At 38.0% G+C, this 22,569-nt stretch overlaps 1 protein-coding gene across 24 annotated transcripts in view; it reads right to left on the bottom strand.

The window, feature by feature from the left end:
• Positions 1-22,569, bottom strand: part of snap91a (synaptosome associated protein 91a) — a 222,718-nt gene that overhangs the window by 119,548 nt on the left and 80,601 nt on the right. For 16 of the 24 annotated variants that reach the window (XM_043685664.1, XM_043685700.1, XM_043685697.1 and 13 more), the window contains 6 exons: positions 20,752-20,854; positions 15,572-15,665; positions 13,766-13,877; positions 13,487-13,593; positions 11,740-11,781; positions 7,522-7,605 (listed from right to left, as the gene is read on the bottom strand). In XM_043685664.1, coding sequence (XP_043541599.1) covers positions 7,522-7,605; positions 11,740-11,781; positions 13,487-13,593; positions 13,766-13,877; positions 15,572-15,665; positions 20,752-20,854 — 542 coding nt within the window. Of the gene's footprint in view, positions 1-7,521; positions 7,606-11,739; positions 11,782-13,486; positions 13,594-13,765; positions 13,878-15,571; positions 15,666-15,725; positions 15,820-20,751; positions 20,855-22,569 lie in introns of all 24 variants that reach the window. The other 8 variants (XM_043685710.1, XM_043685726.1, XM_043685818.1 and 5 more) reach the window with 2 other exon arrangements.

The following is a 22,569-nucleotide window of genomic DNA, read 5'->3' as shown; positions in this document are numbered from 1 at the left end:
AAGCTTTTAAAGAGCAACAGAGGATTACTAAGAAGGAAATACGCAGAGGAAAAATGAGATATGAAGGTTAACTGGCACCCAGAGAGTGGTGGGGGCATGGAATGCGCTGCCTGTGGGAGTGGTAGAGTCAGAATCTTTGGTGACCTTTAAGCGGCAATTGGATAGGTACATGGATGGGTGCTTAAGCTAGGACAAATGTTTGGCACAACATCGTGGGCCAAAGGGCCTGTTCTGTGCTGTATTGTTCTATGTTCTATGTTCTATTTCCCACATTCTATATTTTCCATGTCCTTCTCCACAGTAAACACTGATGCAAGATACTCACTTAGTATCTTCCCCCATATCCTGTGGCTCCAAACATAGACTGCCTTGCTGATCATGGAGGGACGTTGAAAAGTACAGCCAGTGAGACAGCACCAGAGGAGCAGGAGAATCGACGCTTTGAGCATGAGCTCTTCATCAGGAATGAAGTTTCAGTATGCTGCCTGACCGGCTGTGCTTTTCCAACATCACATTTTCTTACTCTGATCACCAGCATCTGGAGTCCTCACTTTCTCCCGATCTTTGAAGGTCCCTATTCTCTCCAAAGTTACCTTTTTGTCCTCAATGTATTTATAAAATCCATTTGGATTCTCCTTAACTTTATTTGCCAAAAAGTTCTCATGTTCCCTTTTTGCTCTCATGATTTCCCTCTTAAGTATATTCCCACTGCCTTTATAAGGATTCATTTGATCTCTCCTGTCTATACCCGACATACTTCCTTCTTTTCCTTAATCAAACCCTCAATTTCCCGAGTCATCCAGCATTCCCTACACCTATCAGCCTTTCCTTTCACCCTAACAGGAATATACTTTCTCTGGACTCGGTATCTCATTTTTGAAGTGTTCCCATTTTCCAGACATTCCTTTACCTGCGAACATCTGCCCCCAATCAGTTTTCGAAAGTTCTGGTCTAATACCGTCAAAATTAGCCTTCCGCCAATTTAGAACTTCAACTTTTAGATCTGGTCTATCCTTTTCCATCACTATTTTAAAACTAATAGAATTATGGTCGCTGGCCTCAAAGTGCTCCTCCACTGACACCTCAGTCACCTGCCCTGCCTTATTTCCCAAGAGGTGGTCAGGTTTTGCACCTTCTCTGGTAGGTACATCCACATACTGAATCAGAAAAATTTCTTGTACGCACTTAAATTCCTCTCCATCTAAATCCTTAACACTATGGCAGTTCTAGTCTATGCTTGGAAAGTTAAAATCCCCTACCACAATCACCCTATTATTCTTATAGGTAGCTGAGATTGCCTTATAAATTTGTTTCTCAATTTCCTGCTGACTATTAGGGGGTCAATAATACAATCCCAATAAGATGATCATTCCTTTTTAATTTCTCAGTTCCCCCAAATAATTTCCCTGGACGTATCCCCAGGAATATTCTCCCCAAGTACAGCAGTAATGCTACCCCTTATCAAAAAGGCAGGAAAGCCACACACAACCAGATCCTGAATTACAACAAGCACCCAAACACTTTCAAGAGAAGCTGCAGTAGGACCCTGTTCAAAAGGGCCACAACACACCAGCCACTACAACGAACAACCGGAAACCCCAAAAATGGAACCAAATAAATTCCAGAAGACACAGTACATCAGCGCTTCACATTAGGCTCCAAAACACTGAAGATGTTACCCAGACAGTGGCCGAAATGTCTGCAAATCAACTTCAAATCCACTTATTAGCACTGACTTGCAGAATTCTGTTCTCAGGCCCAAATACAATGCTGTGATAAGCCTACTGACAAGTAAAGCACTACTATGGAAAGGTGAAACAATCTCTGGCTTACGGAGATTGATGGCAACACTGACAGCATACCTTACTTCCCCTTTTAACACAACCCTATCACCAAAACAAAGCCATAAATTCCAAGACTGTCACTGATCTCATTTCCTGTCAGAGATATGCCCCATTACAGCCTCCAACTACAGACCTCAACTGCACAGAGTCCACCTGTGGCTCAGTGGTTAGCACTGCTGCCTCACAACACCAAGGTCTCAGGTTTGATTCCAGCCTCCGGCGACTATCTACGGAGTTTGCACATTCTCCCAGTGCCTGCGTGGGTTTCCTCTGGGTGCTCTGGTTTCCTCCCACAGTCCAAAGATGTGCAGGTCAGGTGAATTGGCTATAGTATGAGGTGCATTAGTCGGTGGGAAATGGGTCTGGGCGGGTTACTCTTCAGAGGGTCAGTGTGAACGTTGGGCCGAGTCAAAAATAAGTTTTGCCTACCACAAAAATGAGCAATTGCAAAATTTTCAGTGCCAATGTGATGTCAGGGTTGTAGGCCATATGTCCCAAAGATCACAGGGCCCTATCAAACGACACATCCCATTGTCCATTCACAGCTGACAGTATGTCATTCACGGTCAATCAGGCAGTACTTGCAAGCCTGAGAACAGCAGCCCTCCATTTGATGTTACTCTGATATTGGAAATTCATTATTAATTAGAGAGATATTGACAAAATGCTGGCAAATGGGACTACATTTAGGATATCTGGTTGGCATGGACCAGTTGGACTGAAGGGTCGATTTCTGTGCTGCATATCTCTATAACTGCATAATTATACTAGGAACTGATTTCTGATCATTAATCAGGTTTGCAGTGTGGTGTATTTATGCATGCTGGAAGGCATAGCACACTAAGACCCTGGTCATGCTGAGAGATGGAATTTGAATATAAACTACACCTTTTTCATGTCAAAAACCAAAAGGAACATGGAAACCACCAAACCTTGCCCAGTCTGAATTATAAGATTGACAATTACGTTTTTCTGCTGAACCTTCATGTCAATGATGGTCCAACCAATTAACACCCACTTATCATTTTGTGTGCAAGACAAAAAGCGTCAACTTCTTGACTCCTTTTAGCAAAGTTTCTTTAATTCATCATACTGCACTTGTTGGCCATGACAGACATTTTTTTCTCATCTACAAATTTGATCTTATCACTTGTCATTTTACTCCATCGCACACCCAATCTGACCAGTGACCCCTTAAATTGTCCAATGTCGCTCAACATTTACATTCAGATATACAAAAGACTACAAGAACTGAGGATGCTGGCACCCAACATAGCTCAATGCAACAAAACAGAAATGCTGAAAACATTAGCAGTACTGTGATTCTGAAGGGTCAATGAACCTGAAAAGTTATCGGATTTCTCTCCACAGCAGTGGTCAGACCCGGAGTTTTTCCAGCAATTTGTTTTATTGCATTGAACTATATTGGATGCCAGTATCCTCAGTTTTTGTGTTCGTGTGTATAGCTCAATGCAATCTCAAAAATAGCATCCAATTTTTCAATATTAGGCAATTCACAAATTCAACAATGCTAGCTCAGAATCATAATTCCCATTTTTGTGGGGCTGTGATTAAAAGATAATAGTCCTACATTGACATTTTCAACTCCTCCAAACCTACCTTTTGTGCCCATTACCATTTCCTTTAGCTACATACTATTTCTCTATTCATTAAATCTTTCCTGCCTTCCAACACAGATCTTACCTTTTATTCTTCATCCCTTCCCAATCTCCCTGCATTTGGATTATCTTTAACATTTCCAGCTCTAATGAGACATCAATCTGAAATAGGAATACTTTTCTCTTTCCAGAAGTTGCCTCACCTGCTGAGTATTTCCTACATATTGTTTCTATATTAGCACTAAGCTTCAGCTCTTCAGGTTGTTAATTACTTGGTGTAGATATTATATAGGCGGTATCCCGATTTACAGGAGTCCAATTTATGAACTTTCATACTTACAACTGTGTTACAACTTTAAAGATCTGACATATGACTGTTTTCTGTACTCACGAACGGTTATTTTGTATCTTCTTGCATTCTGTTCAGACTTGCGTTGAAATCTACTTGTGAACAGACTCAAGAACAGAACCTGTTCGCAACCTGGGAACTGTCTGAAATTGAGTTGCTACTGTTAGATTTCAGTGAGATCGAGATCTTTCAGGATCCGAATCATTACACTGCAGAGGGAAGCCATTCAGCCCATCACATCCACTTGGCTCTCCAAATCAGCAATTCACTTAGTGCTATTCCCCTGCTTGTGCCACATTCTTCCTTTCTGATGAGGCAATCAAACATTCCTCCAACACATTCAGGCAGTGCATACCAGACCTTCACCAGAATGCATGGAAAAGTTTTTCCCTCATGTTGTTTTAGCTTCTTTTGTCAACTACTATAAATCTGTTCCCGCTTTTCAATCATCTCAAAAGTGGGAGGTTTCTTTGCATCTATTCCATGCAGGCCCGTCATGACTTCCAATATAATCACTAAATCTCTTCTCAGCTTTCTGCTCTCCGCTCTCCAAGGTAAACATCTTGATTTCTGCAATCTAATTTCAAAATGAGAGAATGTCATAAATCACTTCTACACTCACTCCAGTACTTCAAATTCTTGTCGGACAGAGCATTGGGAAATACAACCAACATTCTAGTTTAAAGCTAAACTAGTCTCTTTTGCAAGTTCAACATATCATGTTTGATTGTTTACTTTAAATCTCTATTATTACACTCACAATACTACATGCTTTATTGTTGCTGTCTGCTTGTCCTGCTACGTTCAGTGACTTCTATTGAGACATGCAGATCTTCTGCTTCTGCATCACTTCTAAAAAAAATTACATTTCAATTTATACACTGTCTTTTTGTCCTCCATCTACCAATTCTTATTTTTTTCTGTCTATTGAAATATATTTGTCACCTATCTGCCCAACGTACTAAATTTCTGTCCTTTTGAAGTGCTACACCATTCAAGGCTTGCATTAAGATTTTCAGTTCGGTTGCCAGTTGTCATACTTGTGGGTATGTTCACCGCTGGGAAGTTGATTTGCAGATGTTTTATCCCCTGTCTAGGTGGCATCTTCAAGGCTTTGGAACCTCCTGTGAAGCATTGCTGTGCTGTCTCTTCTGGAATTTGTTTGGTTCTGCTTCTGCTGCTTCCAGTAGCTTGTTGTGATGGCTGGTATGTTGGGTCTAGGTATATGTGCTTGTTGGAGTCTGTGGATGAGCGCCATGCTCCTAGAAATTCTCTGGCTGTCCTCTATTTGGCTTGTCCTATGATCATTGTTGTCCCAGTCAAATTTGTGGTCCTTGTCATCTGTGTGTGGGGCTACTGGGGATAGCTGGTCATGGAGTTTAGGGGCTAGTTAGTATTCATGGAAGCGGATTGCTAGTTGTCTGCCTTTTGTCCAATATAATGCTGCATGCGGTCTTTGCATGGAATTTTGTAAATTACATTTATCCTGAACATGATGTGGAAAAGGTTATTTGTTCTGGTGAGTTGATGTCTGAGTGTGGCTTTCAGTTTATGGCCTGTCATGATTCAGAGTGGTTGGAGAAGTCTGGCTGTCAGTTTAGAAACTTTTTTATGTAAGGTAGCATGGCTAGTGAGTTAGGTCATGACATACCCTCGTCACATAGTTTGCCTGTTAGGCATCTGCAGATGAAGTTGCGGGGATATCTGTCCTTAGTGAAGACTCTTTAGAGGTGTTCTTCTTCTTCTCTTTGTAGGTCAGGAGTGCCGCAGTGTGTTGTAGCCCTACTGAACAGGGTCCTAACACAACTTCTCTTGTGTGTGTTTAGATGGTGGCTGTTGCAATTTTGGACCTGGTCAGTGTGTGGCTTTCCTATACACTTTGGTGGTGTATTCACCGTTCTCTGTTCTTTCTAACTTCAAATCCAGGAATGGAGTTGATTGTTGATATCCTCTTGACATAAATCTGATCCCTGTCAGCATGGTGTCGATAGTCCAGTGTATATTCTCGATATCTGCTCTCTTAATGATAACAAAAGTGTCGTCCATGTGCTTGATCCAGAGTTTTGGTTGCATTTGTGGGAGGGCTGTTTGTTTCAGTCTTTGCATCACTGTTTCTGTTATGAGCTCAGAGATGGATGTGCCACTAGATGTTCCATTGATCTGTTCATGTATTTGGTTGTTGAATGTGAACTGTGTCGTCAAACACAGGTCTAGTAATTTGACTACGTGGTCCTATTAACAAGGACTGCATACTCATACTAGACCAGTGCTTGACAACACAATGATCATAGGACAAGTCAAACAGAGGACAGCCAGAGAATTTCTACAAGTACAGCACTCAGCTACGGACCCAATCAACAAGCACACAGACCTAGACCCAATATACCGGCCACTACAACAAACAACCGGAAAAAGCAGGAACTGAACCAAATAAATTCAAGAAGACAGTTCAGCAGCGCTTCACAGGAGGCTCCAAAGCATTGAAGATGCCATCCAGACAGGGGACGAAATGTCTGCAAATCAACTTCCTAGCTTAGCAAATATAGCCACAACTACGTGCTACACCATCCTCATCTCAGTTCACAACACTTCCAAGAACTTGGATATTGTGCTGTATATATCAAGGTCAAGAAAAGTTCCCAGCACTGACCCCAGAGATTTCTGCTATACACCATCCTAAGACCAAAAGAATGCATTAAACACAGCCCTGTTCTATCCTGTTAAATCAGCCAATTCAGAATCCATGTTCCTGCTGTCCCTTTTATTGTGGGAGCTATTAATACAATGCTATGCAGCTATGTAAAACATTAACAGTATTTCTCATCAACTCAAAAGACTCTAAGTTAAACATGATTTTCCTGTACTAAAATGTTTGTTTTCTTTAATTAACTTATCCACAAATTAACATTTTTCCCAAAATACTGATGCTAGAAGCTTCCTACCATAAAGTTAAACTGACTGGGTTTATTCTTATACCTTTTTTTGAACAATGATGTCAACATTTATGACTCTGCAATCCTCCCAGAGTTAACAAAGATGGGAACATTGTGGACCTTTCTCTTCCCCCAATATCCTTGGGAGAATCTCATTTGATTTAAAAAAATAACCGATGCTAATTACTGACACCCCATTTAATACCACCTCCTTACCAATTTTAAACCCTTCTAGTATTTTCTTCCTTTTTCTCTCTTTGGATGACATAATTTTCCAGGTAAAGTTGGATGCCTCATCTAATACCCAAATCTCCAACACTAATCCACTTTTTGGTCCTAAGTTGTTCCTACTCCTATGTATCAAGAAATATTTTAAAGATCCAGTAGTTTACTGCAAACTTTTGGATCAATAGGATATATTACATTTCTGCATACATCAATTCAACCAGAAGATCCAAATTTATTAAAAGCTTTTGATTTTAGTGAAGTATTTAATGTACTTTTACAAAGAAATTTTCTCCAAAGAAAATTTGTTAGATGGCATTCAACACAAAGTTGAAACAATGACCTGTGTCATTGCTATTTACCTGATGCTCCCGCTGTTGTCAAGGTGAGTTTTGAAAAGTGAGGATACATAAAGTCACATCAGAATGTAAGTTAACCCAAATATCAAGTTGAAGTAGTATTCCGATGAAGAACCTACTTCAACAACTTCAAATACAGCAACAGAAAGATCAGCACACCAGAGGTATAGTGGATAACATATGGACGGTTACCGGGTTATCAACGGTACTGTCTTTAAAAGGTGAATTCTCATTGTCAGAATTTTTAAGGTCAGCAAGAATTCTCCGGTGTATTGCCTGCATTTTCAAAGAAAATTGTTATAAGAAAGTTAACAAACATCCACATTTCTCCTACATATTACTGCTGATAACTCAAATGGATGGGTTGTGGCAAATATCAATGGCAGTGAATTTAACAGCGTAACACAATCAGAAACAGCAAACTCAACTTTGTCAGATAAAGGATTATTTGGCTTAAAACAAAAACAAATTAATTGGATAAAGCACACTATGTTGCATTTAATTCTACTCTTAAAAATTACATGAGGAACGTTAATGTTTATTAGAAGCATCAGCAACAATTAAAACTTCTGGAAGTCAGAAATAAACACAACTTTGATAAACTGAAGGACTCATCCTACACCAGATACTCTCCTCCTGCTCCACTCTGATTAATGGTGAGTGCTTTGGGTCAATATTGCACAGCAATCTTTCTTCAGTTTGTCATTCTTTATGCATGAACAGCACTGTAAATGTCATAGGTTATTCACTAATATGACCAAAATAGTTGACTGCCTTTATCTGTGTTCAATAGATAGCAATATTGGTCATAAATCTGTGTTTGGTGCTCCTATATCAAACTTCAAGTCAATCTAATGCATCAAGGATTGAAATTATGACCTAGTTAATGTTTCATTCTTTAATAAATTTAATCAGCTTCTGATTATTTTAACCTCAAAACCCTCCAAGCCTGAAAATGTATATTTTTTTAAATTATGCAGGCTCAATTTTATCCAATGTTGAATCACAACATCCATGGTTTGAGATGGTAGTGACAAATATAAACCTATGCAATACATAGCTAATAAAGTTTTTAACAGCCTGGAATTTGCTAAAAGAAACATTTGACTCATTCGTCTTGCTGAGAGATGTAGTGATTTCTCCTATGAAAATTCTGGCTCCACTGCTATGCACTGATAACATAACTATCGTTTTCTTTTGTGGGATCTCAACCGGAGGTTGGAGTAATCAGGCTGTCTAAGCAGTCAATCTCAAAAATAATTTTCAAATAGCCAAACAGGACAATGAAATAAAATACTTTCTAAAAAGTTTAAAATGTTCTTTAAACACATATAGACATAAACTTAAAATTTAGGTGAAATTAGGTTAAATTTAAGTAACTTAGTCATAAGAATTTACTAACTACACATTTAACAGTATTCCAAATACTAAATTCTTCCAGGACCAGTTTTGCTGATCATCAAATTTTCTATCACTGCTAAAAACTCAGTTATAATGATTATGAAAAGTTATGGGAGAATCGACGTTTCGGGCATAAGCCCTTCTTCAGGAATGGCTTATGCCCGAAACGTAGATTCTCCTGTTCCCTGGATGCTGCCTGACCTGCTGCGCTTTTCCAGCAACACATTTTCAGCTCTGATCTCCAGCATCTGCAGACCTCACTTTCTCCTTATGAAAAGTTACGCCTTGCTTAAAAGATTCTGTCAGCTTAATCAGAAGATTAATGGTTTTGTCATTACTAATTCGGGGAAGTCTACACCCACAGCTGAACACTGAGCAACAAAACGAAATTTTTAACTTTCTGGTGCATTGCTGAAGGAGTGACAATGACATTGAACAATGGAATGTGCAGATTTCCCCCCCCCGCCACCCACCACAGAGCCCACCTCTCCAACTCTTACAAATCTGGGCCAATGTGCATATTAAACAACTTCCTCCTTCAAAAGAATGGAAAACACACGTTTAAACAGTGCAATTTTGGTGCAAACTAAGTAGTGATGTAACTGACAAAAAGGTATGGAAGTTAGTTTGGCGGATTGATGATGAAAACTGCGTATATGTAATATTTGGAAAGCTGAAAGAGATGTCTGGCAATTACAGAACTTTCGACACACCCACACTACGTTGATGGTAAAGCTTTAAAATTTAAAACCAAAGGAAATAAAATGCCGTACTTTTATATTCATTCTTCATCACCACAATTATCTGCATTGGTCTTAACATATACCTTTAAATTTAACAGTAAATCAAATGTAGTACATTCCTGCAAGGAATAATTCTATTAAATTCTACACAAAAGTTAGCCTGGTGGTATGACTGATACAGTTCACATGCAGATAGATATCCTTGACCACTTCTTTCCTGGTTGCACAGTATCCTTCTGGGTAGGTGTCGAATCAGTAGAGTTACAGTGGGCTGGCATTGCTTTGAAGCTCTGACTGCAGTAGTGAATATGGTACTGATCTATATTGTGACTATCGCTGCTCAAAGGGCCACACGCGAGAAATTTAGAAGAAGGTTCAGCCATGCACGTTGGTCAGAAAAAAACATTAAAGAGATGTTACAAAACAGGGGGTACAACTCTAATGAAGGCGCAGGAGCAGAGGGAACTCTGTGTGCACACAGATCATTAACGATTGCAGGACAGGTTGATAGAATAGTCAATGAAACAGCAGTCTCAGCTTTATGAATAGAGGCATAGACAAAAGCACGAAAGTGAAGTTGAACTTGCACCTGTTAGAACCAGTTATGTTTAGTTACAAGGATAGACTGAACAGGGTGGGACTGTTCTTCTTGAAGTGAAGGGGACTGAGGGAAGATTTGATAGAGGCTTACAAAACCATGAGTGGGTTGGATAGATAGGGAGAATCTGTTCCTACTTGTAAAAGCAAATAACATGGCATAAATTTAGGGTGGTGTGAGAAAAAACATTTTGACACAGCAATAGAGTATAGAATGCACTGCCTGGGAAATGTGATGGAAGGTTCAACTGAGGCATTTAATAGGGCATTGCTTAATTATTTGGATTAAAATAGGGACACAGGCAAGAGATGTGCGCTGGGTAAAAGAACTGATGCAGACACGATTGGTCGAGTGGCAACGTTCTGTGAGATTGCAATGATCATTGCACTAAGAAACACTGATACACAGACAAAATATTTCTTGCACAAAAGATAATTGGATCCACTTGTATATACTTTCAAGACACCAAACAGGTGTTGCTGAAAGTAGCAAAACGCAACCAAAATGATTTTGATGAAATGTTACAAAACTGCAAATCATTATCATTTAGTAAAAAAAAAGTACAAAAAATTAAAGAGAATAATGATGCTACTGCCCATCACTATATTAGAATGTTACTAATGATAATTCACCATCACAAATTATGAGGTTAGCAGCACAATCCAAAAGTTGAAACCTATGTGAAGATGGAATAAACTTTGGTTTTTGAAATATATTGTAATAAAAAATAAAATATCCCAAAAATAAACTTAACCCTTTTAAAAGTTTTCAGATAGTTTTTCATCAACCCAAGTTGTCAGCTTGAAAAACATGCACAATGTCACTTCTCAGCATTTGTTTTGGACTCGAATTCTCCATTAGAACCCAAGATGAACATTTTATGTTGGTCTATAACCTATTAAAGACAATTGTTACTGTGCACAGAAAAATCCTGTTTCAGGAATAAGAGATGCCACGTAAGCTACTTAGGTGCCCCACCACATTAAACGTACCCATAGGAACTTTTCCTCCATGGAAGAAAAATTCAAACATTGAGTTTAACTTCTTCCAATTATTTCAGTTTGAAAGTGAGTATTGTTTTGCAATCGCTCAAAACAAGACTCCATTGAGTAATTTATTTGGTGGAGTCAATATTTAAATTAGGACAAGTTCTCCCAAGTTTAAAGAATGAATATTTTCTCGCAATGAAATTATTAAAATTCTGGAAGACACACTAGTTTTATGGTAAATTTTGTTCAACTGATACTGATAAAACTGCAAAGCAAATGTACACTGTTTCTAGGAATGAAACCAAAATTCAAAGTGAGAACCAGAACTTTATGACCCTGTCATTATCCAATGCAAAATCCAATTTGCTCTTTGTGGTTGACACAACACTTTTCATTTGTGATCACAAAACACAATTCAGTAAGAAGTACTTAGTGCTAGTTTCTAGGCCATTGCTATTCTTGCCTGATCATCTACAAGTAAAACAGCATCAGTAGCAATAACAAGTGAGAATAGAAATTGGAACAATGAGATCAGCCATGTACTTCATGCGCAAGACCCACCAGGCCTCACCGCAAGCAAATATGGTTAGACACTGTCTGCATGTGAGATTTGTATGCACTTATAACATGCAGATTAATATTTGAACAAGAACGTCAAAGTAATATGAAAAAAACTTACTTGAGACAGATCAGGGATGTCACCTTTGTCAATTCCTACTTGCTGTAAAACAAAGTTAAAATATTTAGAATTGCAGAATTCCATTCAGGCAGTGAGAACCTGTGATTATTCTAGAATACATGATTAAGGTCTCATTGAATGTAATTTCAAAACTTTTTAAAAGAGTTTTAATTTTGAGAGTACATTGGATTGAATCAACATTAATCACTAAAACAAAAAACTTAATTGCTTATTTGGCACTGACCTGAAATAAAAGCAGAAAGCGCTGGAAAATCTCAGCAGCCTCTTTGTAGAAATATATTATACATGCAGAGTTTGATTTTAAACTATTAAGCACAATGTATTGGGGGCTGGAACTTACAACAGATATGCAAAGGGAGAGCACTTAGGGCACTTGTTCGGATTAAACGCCATCTGCCATTTTTCAACTAATCTACATCCCACTGAATCCTTTGGCAAGCTTCCTCACTACTCACAACTCCAAGGTCTTGCCTTGTCTGCAACCTGACTGATCAGACCACCTACATTTGCAGTCAATTCACTTGTATTACAAACAACAGAGGCCAGAGCACGGATCCTTCGAGAACAACGAAAAAAAAACCCCTCCAAAACAATAATTTGTTTCTCTGACCAAGCCAATTGGCTGACTGACAGAAGGCAGAGTAAGCATTACGGGGTCTTTTCAGGTTGGCAGCCAGTGACTAGAGGAGTTCACAACTATTCACATTATATGTTAATGATCTGGACAAAGAAACTGACGCCACTGTTGCTAAGTTTGCACATGACACATAGATGGATGAAGAGACAGGTAGCGTTGAGAAGGCAGGGAGGCAGCAGAAAGACTTGAACTGGCTAGGAGACTGGGCAAATAAATGGCTGGACTGGCAAAGTGTGAGGTTATGTTCTTTGGTCAGAAGAATAAAAACCAGTCTATTTTCTAAATGGGGAAATGCTTCAGAAATCAGAAACACAAAGGGCCTTAGGAGTCCTAGTTCAAGATTCTCTTCAAGTTAACATGCAGGTTCAGTTGGCAGTTAGAAAACCAAATGCAATGTTAGCATTCATGTCAAGAGAGCTAAAATACAGCAGCAGAGATATAGCGCTGAAGCTTTTAAAGCTCTGGTCAGACTGTGTTTGGAACACTGAGCAGTTAGAGGCCCCATATTTAAAGAAAGATATACTGGATCTTTGAGGGGATCCAGCGAGGGTTTACAAAAATGATCACAGGGTCGAAAAGAATATCAAATGAGGAGCAGTTAAGAACCCTGGTCTGTAGTCAGTCGGGTTTAGAAGGAGATGGGGGTAATCTCATTGAAATTTACAGAATACTGAAAGGCCTGAATAGAGTGGACATGAAGATGTTTCCACTCGGAGATACCAGAATCCAGTCTTAGAGCGAATGGATATCCCTTTAGAACTGAAAAAAGGAGGAATTTCTTCAGCCAGATGGTGGTAAATCTGTGGATCTCATGGCCTCCACAGCCTTCTGTGGCAAAGTCACCAAGTGTATTTAAGCCAGAGGTAAATAGGTTCTTTATTAGTAAGGCAATCAAGGGCTAAAAGGAAAAGGCAAGAGAACAGGTTGAGAACCATCAGCAGAGCAGACTCAAATGGGTTGAATAGCCTCATTCTAATCCCCCCTCTCTCTCTCTTATGGTCTTATTAAAAGGAACTAAAAGCCAGAAAATGTCAAAACAAGGCTGTACTGCAGATCCCACAAATGTTTTAAAATGTTTAAGTTACTTACTTCAGCAACTTTAAGAAATTCTGAAACTCTTGTCATCCTAGTAAGAAACTTTTTATAAATTTCTAATGCTTCTTTACATTGTCCCTTCTTCATTTCGAAATATTTTTCTAAAATGAAAAAATAGTTAATTTAACTATATTATCAACGATATAGATTATTATTACTAGAAGTAAAAAGGGATGGCGCTTTGAAAGCTAATGATGCAGACATTTTCAAAGTTAGCATCGAGAGGAAAAAGTTTTTATTTCCTACTGATCTCATTTTACAAACTGTACTCACCTAGCAAATTAATGATTCCATCATTGTAACATGCAAATAATTTGATTAGATCTTTGAAAAGTAGCAAGAAAGCAGCATTTATTACTCCATTTGACAATTCACCAGGGCTGACCTGTAATACCAAACAATTATTATTTGACAGAATGGTTGCAAATTAAGTTTTCTTGTAATATATTACAAGTGCCACATACACAGTCTCACAATTTATTTTGCGATGAATGCTTTTCCATGCAAGAGATGATAGAATTATCAAGTCTATGCAAGGACACCAATTGCCATAAAACAAAAAGTAACACTACATTTAAGTAATAGCAAACACAGTTTTAAATGGTTTTTCCAATGTCATTGAAACACAAGAAGAAATCTTGCTCCCCAAAGCTCAATTAAAAAGATGACTAATAAAATTAAATAATGCACATATAAAATTTCCAGCTGGTCACATGTAATAAATGGCTTTTTTTCACTTCAGGATTTTCCTATATTCAAATTTTAAAGGAAAGATATATAAAGGAACAAAGTCTCTGTTGCTTTCCAAGAATAAAACAAAAGCAGTTAATTAACTTTTTCAAATGATTGAATTGTTGGGGGCAGTGAGTGGGAGATGATTGAGAAAAAACATTAAAACCGGCTACTTATGCCAAACAATAACTAGAAACCACAACCACAAATTAAAAAACACATCTAATACATAAGGTGAAAGCTTCCCAGAGACATTTGCCTTGTATAGTATGGTTTTATTTTTTGATTGTGATTTTATTCTGCAAGTATGAAGAGTATATGTATATGAACATCACAGGTAAAATTGGCCACACTTACGATTACAAAGCTTTAGAAGATAGATAGTTCTTAAAAATGATCTTTTTCATTCAAGGTTATCTAGTTACATTGTTAGTCGTGACAAAGGCAGTTTGTCACAAACACAAATACGGTCAGTAAGGTTTGATCAAAAGAGGTGACCAAACCCAGAGTGAGGAAACCTACTCCGATTAATTGCATTAGAATTCCATGGAACAGGATATTGTACTGAACTGAACACAGTATTGGAGAGGGACATATTACTTCCTATTGTTCAGATCAACACCAAGCCCATTTGGTTCATTTATCACAGGAGAAGATTCCCAGGTATAGACCTGCTGAAAGCAAACAATTATTAAACACCTGAAGACAAAAAAGGAAAATGCAGCTGGCCTTATTACAGCTGGACTTGCTGACCTCAGACTTTAGAGACAGAAAGATCAAAGTGAAATACACAATGCTGCATACTAATTTGGCTATACCTAATTTGTACAGATCTTTATGCATGCGGGTATGGGTTATTTATTATCTGGGAAATGTAATTGGAGCTGAACACCATAATTGACAGCAAACCAAAAGGTACCAAAACAATTGGAAAATAGCAACTGTAGATGGTATAGGATTTGGAGATCTTCTGCATCCAACTCGAATCTTTCGAGGGGATTGAGAAATATTCATTCCAATCAACAATAAAATGGGTGCGCAACATGAATTTAGGCAGTATTACTGCAATTTTGTATCATATTAAAATGTAAGAGCAAGTAAAAGCTGCAAAGAAATTACAAAGGAAACATGCATTAAAAAGGGTGTAAAAGCAGGTGTTCAAATAAGATCATGCATTTCTATGAATGCAAAATGCCCATGCATCACTAAGCATTCAGTATTTGCAATAACGTATGCATTTAAAATTTAACAAAAACACAGGTCCAAATCAATCTTAATTCCAAAACTGAACCTGTTCAGTTCAATGGCAGTCACAACCACAAGCTATCATGCTGTTGAACTACTCACATCAAACTCCAGTAGCGCATCCAACTGCCCTTGCAGTATTGGCATGCCTTTCAACAATTTTTCTGGAGCCATTGTTCTCATTGCACCATCAGCCCTGTGAAGAAAGAGCACGCCCAAACTAAATAACCTATTTTACCCACAGGAAACTACTTACATCAAATTCCAGCAGAGCATCCAAATGTTCTTGAAGTATGTGCATACTTTTCAATAATCTATCAGAAGTCATAATTCTCATTACACCATCAATCCTGGAAAAACAAATTGTAGCTTTGGAATCAATTCTTGTTTTTTTTGTATTTTCACCATTTCAACATTATGGTCAAAAGAAAAATACTTTACAACTGTCCCCACCCACTCATTTAAGTCAGTCAATCTATGTAACAGGGAGACTTAGAATCTGGCAACAAAGAGAGCTTCAAAAACTTAAACAGGTAATTTCAGCAACTTTTAAAATATGATAAATGAGAAAATATTATTTCCACTGGTGTACACCTACTTGCTTGTTCACTCAGATCCCAGATACCTTTTCTCCTGCTCTGACATGATCAGCTTGGACTTGTTATGCAAAGAAAATTAAAACCCTAAAAACACAGACAAGTTGAACCAAAAGCAGATGTCACTAGGTGCCTTGTCACAGCAAATTATAACCCATTGTCATTACGGGTTTTGTTTAATGTTGACCATGGCAGATTAGGCTTTGCTTCTTGTTCTAGTGAAACTGCTTGAATTGAAAATGTTAACAGTACAACAGTCCTTCAACTTTAAAGAAGCAAATTTCTAGAGAGAAGGATAAAATATCTTAATTTAGCCAAATTACCAAAAGAGAAAAGGAAGAGGGAACACAGCTCAGATACATTTCTAAATTAATCTAAGTTCAATAGGATCCACAGCTGTGGTGGACAACCTTCCAATGTTCCTGTAATACATTTAAATGGAAAATATTGTCTTGTTTTTACATTAGATCTTTGGCTCCAGAGCAATAACTTCTAAAATGAGGCCTTGCCACTCCTAGCTCAGCACAGATTTGCTTACTTGTATTAAAGGATGTAGATAACAGCGCGAAAAAAAGGACAATAATTTTAACACACAAAACAGGTGACTAAAAATCTCAACTCTGAACCCAGTGAACCCTGAACCCACCAATTTTAAGAGGCACAATGGAAAAAAGGTTACTGACCCAACTAAACATTAAAGCAACTTGGTATGAATATTTCTTTCCCTTCTCAACTTTTAACACTGACTGGTCAGGCTTCCCAAGCCTCAGAAATTCTGGGAACTAAAAAATAATTAAGACTATTCCTTGGAATAAATGAGTGCTTTTTCATTGTGGTTTGGCTGATCAAGAAACAGAAATGTTCCCTCCATGGGTATCACCCAACCCCACCCCCAAAAGAAACATGCTCATCTCTAAAGCAAACTAGTGAATAAAGGAAGTAAAAATCGACTTCCTCTTCCTTCTTTGGTACAAAATGTAGAGCTAGGTAGTGAGATTTGAGGGTGGAGGGTGAAAAACAGGCAAACTCACCAGCTAATAGCCTTTCTCGGATACTTCACAACATGGACTGAAACAGTTTTCAACTTGGAGGACAATTAGGAAAGGATAATAAATGCTGGCTTAGCCACCAAAACCCACGGAGAGTAAATGTCTGAAAGATGTCACACTCTAGGATTGATTTTACAACACCAAATACTGGAGACCATTTTTAATCATTTCAAATCGATGATGATATTGGTTATTAAAGAAATGCAGCCCCAACTATTATGTTCCTTTACAGTTCCGGTTCGTCACATCACAAATGAAATCTGGTGAGTTTTTCTCTTAAGCCCAAAACGCCTTCTTATAAAATGAACTAAATACATACCTCCAAATAATTTAATAAACAGTTGGAATAAATACTTGAAGTGGAACAATGATTCTTACGTTTAAATGCTTTTCATATGTAAGAAGAAACATGCAAATTTTTCAGTCTGGATTTCAAAATACAGGGAAATGGACATTAGCTACTGCTGTGAAGGAACATTTTTAATAAGGTCAGAAAGTCATGTGCAAAACACCTGTAGCAAGACAACATATGACTGCATTCAAATGCCAGGTAAACTCCTGAGGTGTTAATGGAATAAGGTGTTTGTAGTTTTGAGTTTGTGATAGGCAGAATAAATAGAACAAAGTCATTTGTTTTACTTTGACTTCAGTTCAGAGGAATTCAGTTAAAAAGGAAAAGTCTTTTTTGCAAAAATATTTCCCAGTTCAGTAAAAGTCAGAAGCAGTATTTTCTTGGTTTCTGAAGTTTCCAAGCCAGGAGAATTTAGGATGGAAATCTTCATGCTTTCAAAACTAAAAATGCTTAGACCATCAGAATTATGAAACATTTATACCATCAAACTCACAGTAACTGTTACAGTTCGAGAAAAAGAAATTGAAGGAAAGTGAAGCAAAAATTTAAAAAGAGTTGATAGGCAAGTACAATTTTTCAAGACTTGAGTGTCTACAATAGACAATATTGGGAGACAGACAAACAAACTTTACTTTGGTATTTGCGCTAAAGTCTAACTATAACATATTTATATGTGAATGAGTGCAGGTTGCTTATTTTCTTCTCTGTACTTATTTTCTGATGTTAAAAATCATCTGCAGCCCTTTATCTAAACCACCACATTATCTAAATAAGAAAATTAAACATGTGATCCATCAAGCCAGGTTTCTGGGAGCTGGACTTGCTCGTAGTACAATCCACTGAGGTTGCAACACATGGCACAGCCTTCCAACGTGCAAATGTTAATTCTAACTTCAAGCAACTATGTGCTAACTCAACCAGAAATCTAACCATATGACTTTATAAAACCAACATTTTTAAATTGCTTAACAAAACTACCTTGAAGACCAAGAAGAATGTTTGTGGCTTTGTGAATCTTCTGCTGCCTGCTCATAGGTCTTAACCATGGATAGGAAATTAGCAAGTTTTGCTCCCTACAACCAAATATGAAACTGCCTCTCATTTATAAAGGCAAAGTCAATTATAACAACTTCCGACTATTATTTAATTTTTCTTGTAATTCCAAACTTAATTTCTTTACTTAAAGCAACATATTTGCTGGAAAACCCAAATCTAAGCCCAAATGAGGACAATTCAGGTCATTTACTGATCTGCTTTCATCGTATTAAAGGAAATAATTAACTTAGACTACCACTGTAGAAGTGCAAGATCTTAAGATAAACTTATCATTTATCTCTTAATTAGGTTTATCAAAAGTCTGTGATCCAGTGCATGGGTTTGAACTCTAGTTATAATTTTCATTACATGTCTCAACTCATGCTAGTCCTAATGAATAACTGAAGAAAGTAATGATATAAAACATACTATTTTGTGAAAAGCAATCCACAAGCTGCTTGCAGCCTATTAGGTAAGCAGCATATTTGTACAATGTTGAATTAAAAATACGAAAAAAAAACAAAAAACAAATATTTAGAAAACAGCTAATGACGATCAGACTAGACAGTATTTCAGTGATTCAATGCTCACAAGAAATGAAAGTTTAATAAATGTGAATTTAGAACTTGACCTTTTAAGCATCATATAATTAACTTGTGCATATCTCTGATTAGAAATATTACACCTGAGACAACTGGTTTCCTTTCAGAGACCTGCACTTGAGGACATTATATGCCATTGCTTTTTATTCATTCACAGGATGTGGGCATTGCTGGGTCAACCAGTAGCTATTGCCTGTTCCTAATTACCCAGAGTCAACCATATTGCTGTGGGTCTAGAGTCATGTGTACTCGTCAGACTCATAATTCCAGTTTTGACTTAAATAGAATTTGAATTCAATATCAGCCACAGCAGGATTTAAATCTGGGTCCCCAAAACATTACCTAGGTTTCTGGATTAACAGTGTAGTGATAATACCATTAGGCCATCACTGCTCCCTTAAAGAAGAAGGCTCATGAACATATTATAGCATATCGCATACCATTTGCCCAGGGAAAAAAAACATCAACAGAAACAAGCCTGGTTTCAATGAATGCTGGACATGGTATTACAGGAATGTGGGGGTGGCCCAAGGGGACTGAGAGATAAATGAGACGGTGGAGGTAGCTGGGAATGCTATAGGTAGATGAAGGTAGGGGTGAAGGTCACAGGTTGGAGAGGAGGGTGGAACGGAAAGGTGGGAAGAAAGATGGACAGGTCAAGAGAGAGTGGTGACAAGTTGAAAGGTTGGATCTGGGATAAGGTGGGGGAAGGGGAAAGGGAAAGTGAGAAAACTGGTGAAATACACATTGATTCCGTGTTGGTGGAGGTTCTCAAGGCAGAAGATGAAGCGTTCTTCCTCCAGGTGCCAGGTGGCTAGAGTTTGGTGGTGGAGGTGGTCCAGGACTTGCATGTTCTTGGTGGAGTGGGAGGAAGAGTTAAAGTGTTTGGCCACAGGGCTGTGGGGTTGTTTAGTGTGGTGACCATGCACTAAACACCACCACCGCCCTATGGCCGAACACTAACTCCTCCTCCCACTCCGCCAAGGACATGCAAGTCCTGGGCCGCCTCCACCACCAAACTCTAGCCACCCGACACCTGGAGGAAGAACGCCTCATCTTCTGCCTTGGGACCCTCCACCAACATGGGATCAATGTGGATTTCACCAGTTCTCATTTCCCCTTGCTCCACCTTATTCCAGATCCAACCTTTCAACTCGGCACCACCCTCTTGATTTGTCCATCTTCCTTCCCACCTATCCGCTCCACCTTCCTTTCTGACCTATCACCTTCACCTGCCTATCGCATTCCCAGCTACCTTCCCCCCCCAGCTCCACTCCCTCTTCCACTTATCTCTCAGCTTCCTTGAGCCGCTCCCTTCATTCCTGTTGAAGAGTTTATGCTCAAAATATCAATTCTCCTGTTCCTCCGACGCTGCCTAACTGACTGCACTTTTCCAGCATCACACTCTTTGACTCTAATGTCCAGCGTCTGCAGTCCTCACATTCTCCATGTATTACAGTTCAATGTTGTAATCAAGGTGCTTAACTGTTGTAAAATTTCATCACACAGTCAACAATTAGAAGACTGAGAAACAACAAACCAAACTGTATTACAAAAACTTCAAAACAGGTTGCAATTTCTATACGGCACCATTCAATATTGACCTGCACAACTGATGTTGAGAAAAGAAACGAAAAAAAAAACTTACCCTTTCTTCACTCTTGCAAAATCAAATGCCATCTGTCTATAGGAATATGCCTTTTCATTTAAATATCTGCTGTATCTTCTAATAAACGTAGACATGTCATAACCTGCAAGAATTAAAATGCAGTGAACAGCACTTACAAAACACCAGTATTTTCTACTTAAATTCAATTGTACATGATCTAACTTGATATTTACCTCTGATACCTTTGCAAGTGACTCAGGTAATTTTTAAGCAAAATTATTACAAGACACAGCAGTCTCACCTGATACAGAACAAATATACAAGACCAAAAAAAATGCACAACTTAACTATATTTTAATCACAAAATTAGATAACATATTGTAGCAAACTTTATACTTCACAAAATTAATTAGCCCACACAATTCACTTCATAATCACTGTTCAACATCAGGCTTGTAAACAGTATCCATTTCCAAGCTTAGACATCAATGTGAATCAAAAATTACTGTTCAACCTATGCTACACCATCTCAATTTTATTTCTGCAAACTATACCTGGTAGCATCTTCAATTTTGTCATCTTGAAAAGTCATGTGACTTTACCACTTTTCATTCAACAGATTATAGCAACTTTAATGAACTTGCTAAGTGCATGCATTAACAAGGTGCAGGACATACTTTTCTCAACAGACACTTTCCTCTACTCAACATGGTCTTCTTCAATTTTCAAATCAAGACACCTGGTAATCACTTTTTGAACAACATGTTGCTAATTTTATGCTTCAATTTATGATCATCTACCCAGCTTCAGCACCTGTTGCCAAAGTAGCTGGCACAACTCTTATTGCTATTACTATGTCGATATGCCTGGAGCAATAGGAAAACTGATTCCATTACATTCTGTCTCCATACTCAGATTGATTCAACCATCCATCCCACTGCATAGCACATAAAACTAATTCCCCCCCCCCCCCCCAATGCAGTGAAGGTAAAAATCAAAATTCCAATAAAAAATCTGTTCAATTTCAGACTTCAATGTACATCCAATTCTTCAACACAAACAATTCCTTGATGTTTCCACAAAAATGCAAGCACCAGCATGATTTGCAGCTAGGGCAAGATGAAATGTCCAAACATTCTGCATGAAAAGCTCTGAATCCAAGTTTGAAAGAATTTGTATAAAACAATAAAATCCTATCAGAGATAAAATAGCTGAAAATAAAAACTAAGTACTTAGACAGCAGTGTACAGAGACAAGTAGTCCATATGTTAGGAATCTCCAAACACTAAATTTGCATTTGCAAATTTGACTCAGGAAAACAACATAAGCTGGTCCTATTTTTTGATGATGCCAGCTAGAGATAACAATTCGATCAGAACAGTGGCTAAATACATACTTCTTTTAAAACCTTACTCATTCAACAAGCCCAATAAAATGCCAGATTGATGCAGAGAAGAGTATAAATGAGACCTTGGTGTCAGGGCACATAATTTTGAGTAAATGACTTTACAACTTGGCCAGTCTCTGAAGACAGTGACAGACAGGGAATCTGATATAGAAGATGAAAAGCCATAACATTATTCATACATTTGGAGGCAGACACCACAGAAACAGACCCTTTGGTCGAACTCATTCCTGCTACCAAGGTTTCCAATACTAAACTAGCTCCATTTGCCTGCATTTGTTCATATCTCTCTAAACCTTTTTTATTATGTAGCTGTCAAAATGTCTTTTAAATGTTGTAACTGTACGCTGCATCTACCACTAATAGTTAGCAGGCAACTAAGAAGCAAATATGTAAGACGACTACAGATAGCCTTAATAACAATAGGGTTGTAAATTGTAAGGAATTTTAAC

Source organism: Chiloscyllium plagiosum, chromosome 3, assembly GCF_004010195.1.
Source record: "Chiloscyllium plagiosum isolate BGI_BamShark_2017 chromosome 3, ASM401019v2, whole genome shotgun sequence".
Classification (NCBI taxonomy): Eukaryota; Metazoa; Chordata; class Chondrichthyes; order Orectolobiformes; family Hemiscylliidae; genus Chiloscyllium; species Chiloscyllium plagiosum.
Note: the sequence above shows the minus strand (reverse complement) of the source record. Positions and strands in the feature narration are given on the sequence as shown.